This window comes from Cryptomeria japonica, chromosome 5 (genome assembly GCF_030272615.1).
Source record: "Cryptomeria japonica chromosome 5, Sugi_1.0, whole genome shotgun sequence".
NCBI classification, from domain to species: Eukaryota; Viridiplantae; Streptophyta; class Pinopsida; order Cupressales; family Cupressaceae; genus Cryptomeria; species Cryptomeria japonica.
The window spans coordinates 136,023,045-136,027,697 of NC_081409.1; the positions used below are offsets into that span (position 1 = coordinate 136,023,045).

General features: G+C 34.3%; 1 protein-coding gene across 1 annotated transcript; it reads right to left on the minus strand.

The window, feature by feature from the left end:
• Nucleotides 1-652: 652 nt before the first annotated feature.
• Nucleotides 653-4,425, minus strand: LOC131076602 (uncharacterized). The gene is made up of 12 exons (XM_058013867.2): nucleotides 4,176-4,425; nucleotides 3,914-3,956; nucleotides 3,013-3,039; nucleotides 2,787-2,885; nucleotides 2,482-2,666; nucleotides 2,209-2,386; nucleotides 1,965-2,102; nucleotides 1,746-1,865; nucleotides 1,602-1,622; nucleotides 1,453-1,511; nucleotides 1,246-1,336; nucleotides 653-1,075 (listed from the first exon to the last, which is right to left on the minus strand). The coding sequence occupies exons 1-12, from the start codon at nucleotides 4,391-4,393 to the stop codon at nucleotides 1,004-1,006; spliced, it is 1,251 nt and encodes a 416-aa protein (XP_057869850.2). The 5' UTR covers nucleotides 4,394-4,425; the 3' UTR covers nucleotides 653-1,003.
• Between the last annotated feature and the right edge of the window lie 228 nt (nucleotides 4,426-4,653).

A 4,653-nucleotide genomic window follows, 5' to 3' on the forward strand; every position in this document is an offset into this window, starting at 1 on the left:
TTAGCCTTTTTATTAAATTAAATAATATATTATTAATTTTTTTCCTTAATTCAGTATTTATTGACATCACCTTTCTAATGTAAAATCCTTAATCAGTCTTTGAATATGTGAAATGACCATGATACCATGCCACAGGAGTTGCTGATCCCTTATGAATACTCTAAAGTACCATTTTTAATGCTTACCATCGACTCCTCCAAAGATTAATCTCGACTATTAATATATTATGTTTTTATCGCTGTTTGGTAACCCTTTACTTTATCTTGGGTGTTGCATTTGGTTGTGAGTTAGGAATCATTTGCATGTCCGAATCAGTATCTTTACTTATACTTGACTGCAATTAGTTTGTGAGATCAATCAAAAGAGAGTTTAAACTCTCTTAAATTTAATTTAGAAGAGTTAAACCTGAATTGAGGTTTAGTTAGTACAGATAGATTTGTCATTGTATTAAAACTTTTTAATAAACTTTCAAATCAACATCTTTATTTATACCGAAAATGAATTTATATAATTAATCAAACATATATTTAATAAATCTATTTATAAATAAATTATTAATAAAATTACACTAATAAATTTCAAAAATGAAAATGATACACCAAGATTCAGCCGTGATCTTTAGGAGATATCAAATTATAAAGATAGACATAGAGAAGTTTAAAACTCATTTTTAGTCTTTTATTCAAAGATAGTACAACAATAAAAGGTTACATATCTTCTAGATACATCCATCCTCCACTTGGGAGTTGCCAATAAATAGGCCACGTCCAATTGAAACGGATGAATTATCATAAGTCCTTCCAACTGTTTGTCTGGGTACGTACATATCCCCATTATGGAACACATATAAACATTAGAGTTGTGAGGAATGGCTAATCGAACTTGGAGTGCGCTAGGGTGGGCCTTCACTGTTTGGAGATGCCTTGTGTCCAACAAACACCTCATTCTTTTAAACCATACACAATTGTCACTATCCAATGCAATGAGAATGGCCTGAAAATACTTAAGGTAGTAGATCTCCGTCTTCGTAATTTTTGATTGATTTCAGCTTGTAAAAAGCGAACTGGGCCATAATCTATCATATTTGGTTAAGCATAACTTCCTTTTGTTCATAAAAAGTTACAACCTTGTACCAAGCTTGAATATAATAAGTTTCTATTCAAATTGTTCAAATCCAAATCATATAACTGAGCTGAGTATAGACCAATAAAGAAACAAAATAATATCATCTGTGTTAAAGGATACAAAGAAGTCCAATAGTACACATACTGCAGCATCCACAAGCCATGGCATATTTGGCTTTAGTAGTTTCCAATCTAGAGTCCTTACAAGTATACTAAACATAACAACATAACAAGCAAATGGAACATGTGGTATGTTAATATCCTCAGCCATCATAATAGCTCTTGAAAGAAGATAGCAGAAAAAAGCTTAAAAAATCTAGCTTTATACCTTCCCACATAGGTTGTATTCCCTATTAGAGCAAATATGAACATCAGTGGATTCAGCCCCTGATAACATAATGAAAAGACAATGGTTAATTTTATCCCTGCAAACCACATTCAAAGTCAATCATCAATGAGTCTGAAGGCTAAGCATACCTGCACTGTCCCTCTCCTTATCTGCAAGCAACATTTAACATCAATTATATGGTTAGCTTGTGCAATAGAAGACTATATATTGAACCAAAAAAATTCCAAGAATATAAACATTGGACCTTAGAAATGTAACTGATAAGAACTAACATTTAAACTGATTTGTGGAAATCTTGCACCCATATAGATAGCAGCCATAAGCCATCCCAACCAAGTTCCTAATGGGCTTGATGAGTTCTCTTGCAGCCCAAATGGACTGCCTTCCGTTCCCTATGTTCAAATTAACACCATAAATACTCGAAGGGAAGATAATTTTGTGAATAATTAGAAAACCAGTAATGCCCACATAGACTATGTTTATTGGTTTACCTGCAAAAGTTTCCTTCCTATTATTAGGATAGCAGATCTATTTTCTGACAGTGAAGAGTAAGAGAATGAAGTTATGTTGTTGTAAGTGGGTAACTGCAAATAGTTTATCCCACCAACAAACAATATTGTTGAAGCCACCTGAACACATGAATGCATAAAGAAAAAATCATTATGGTAATTGCTGCAAGCACTTAATCAATTAAAAGTCAATCATAATTGTTGCAATATGTAAAAAAAAACTTACAGAGCGAAGTATGGTGTTGGACTTTCTGGAACTTGGAGATACAAGATTACTGAGTAGTCCCTCCTCTACTGATGACTGATTTGACATGTAGCCTTGACCACTTCTAACAGATCCACGGGAGCGTAGCAGATATGAACCAGGAGTAGGAGTGTGACTGCTTGATAGAGATCTTGCAGACCTGAAAAACCAAACAGTAACCATTAAGCAAGGTTTGATTTATAAGATCTGATTGACTTAAAAGAACATATAATGAAGGAAACACAAATGTATTACGTGTAAAATAGCTCCCTCCCTGTGTTAGCCATCTGCTGAGAAGAGGCTGTAGATATAGGTAAACTTGATATGGGTGTGTTTGTCTTGGAAGTTTCTAATAAATTGTTTGTGCTCTGTGGCACATTCACATACTCTGCCTTTTTGTTATTAGTTTGCTCATATTTCAACACTTCCTTTGCTTGAATCTGTTAAATATCCAGACATTACAAAGACACATCATGCTTTAGCCAAAGATCTAATATCATTGACATTAATCTGAAAACCATGGAATTTTTGAAGTGGATCAAATATGTCAATATTACAACCTGGTATTGAATTGTCCCTTTCTTCATTTTCCACCACTTGCTGAAATGATCATAATATATGATTTGGCAGGCTAGAATCAAGGTCATAGTTGTATACAGCTGCAGCAGATGATGAATATAAATATATATGAAAAAAACAGCTAACATGCAGAAAAAATTTAGGACTAGACTTTGAGAGAATTCTTCGATCAATAGAAAGAACGGCTTAAAGTAAAATAGGTCTTACCACGGCCGTATAGAGCTGTGTGGGTAGCTGCAAATGAATAGAAAGGATTGTTAATGAGTGATCAGATCAAAGACTAATAATCTGAGATCAGAAGTCAAAATATATTTTAGATGAATAACAATTTTAATAGTAAATACAGAGGAGACTGCTGCAATATAATGTGAAACTTGAAATCAACAAATGCTAGAAAATTTCAACAGATAGTGCTTTTTCAAATTAGTTCAGTAAAATATGGATTTGGGTTTGTTCATGAAACAGACATGAAGTTCAAGCCCTGCCCAAAACCTGTAGCAAGGAAAAATAAGACATGTGGATATGGAGAATATTGAGAAACATACTTGACGTTTAACCCCAGTCGAAAGCATGTAGCTTTTATAAACTAGACGTGAATAAAGAGAATATTGAGATTTGATCTCTAGATTAATTACCTATATGTTTAACCTCATTACAGATACTATTTATGGCAATTTATTTCTATCAAATATCCATCTGTGAATTCACATACTTACTAGACTGCCACGTAGGTTTTATTGTCAAGCAAAGATGGTTTTACTCATCTCCTAAACGAGAGAAGGATATGTACAGCAAAAATACAGATAAGATAAAGATGCCTTTGGCATCTATAAAGTTTGAGTTCCATATTATTCCAATTTTGTAGCATGTCACAAAATGTTGCCTTCATGTACATCACCTTCTCTTTCTTCTGAGATAAACCCACAGTCCCTTTATAGGAACTTATCAGAAAGATAATAACATATAATAAATACGGTGGCCTAATTAATCAATAGCAGGGGAACTTAATAACGACATGATAGCACTGTACTCTTTTTGAAACCCAAATTTAAGACAATATAATTCTACCAATCTCGACTTTCTGGTTGCAGGGCACGGGAAGACTTACAGTTGCTGGCTCCAGCCAGCACCCAATAAGATTGAACGAGTTCCTGATACACATTAAAAAGGAAAAGTAGGTTCATGATCCTATAGATATGGAGAGAGAAAGAGATCTATTGGAAAAATGCATTTAGTAGTATTCAAGAACTTTATCTACTAGAAGAAGATAAACCCATGGTTCAGAACAGTCCTATGAGAAAGCAGAGCTGAAATCAAAAGGAAAATAGAAATGGGAGATCTTAATTTAAAGGGTTTGACTGATAGATTACCCCACAACCCATGTCATGATAAAGCCAAGGGAAACACCCTCTGTGGATCCATTCTTAAAGTTGGTAAGAATCTGAGGCACTTCTGCAACTGCCCAGCTCAACAACCCAATAAGCCCCAAACCAACAGAAACATAATCTTTCACTCCACACACACAGTCCTTCAGATACTTCTCAACCCACCACAGACACTCCTTTCCAGAAGCACATTGATAGGCCATCACTGAAGCCTCTTCTTTCTCATCTTTGGAGCTCCATATGACTCATATATAAGCCTAAACATTTTACTGTTAAGGCAACAAGATAAGCAAGTAACATTCTGCGGTTAAAAGGATTACAGTCAAATTAGGATGACCATTTCGTCCAAGTTTTCTACCTATATGGTATATATTATCACTATGGCTGTTAAGAACGTCAGAAAACAGGGGAAAAAAAGTAGACCGTGACTGCCAAAGCACTTAATTCCAATGGACTAAATTGA

Excerpts from the sequence above, each read along its gene's own strand:
- LOC131076602 (XM_058013867.2), bottom strand. The coding sequence starts at position 4,393 with ATGGCCTATCAATGTGCTTCTGGAAAGGAGTGTCTGTGGTGGGTTGAG. Across the intron at positions 2,387-2,481 it reads GGGAGGGAGCTATTTTACAC|GTCTGCAAGATCTCTATCAA; the intron begins GTAATACATTTG and ends TTGGTTTTTCAG. Across the intron at positions 1,866-1,964 it reads TAGGAAGGAAACTTTTGCAG|GGAACGGAAGGCAGTCCATT; the intron begins GTAAACCAATAA and ends ATTTGAACATAG.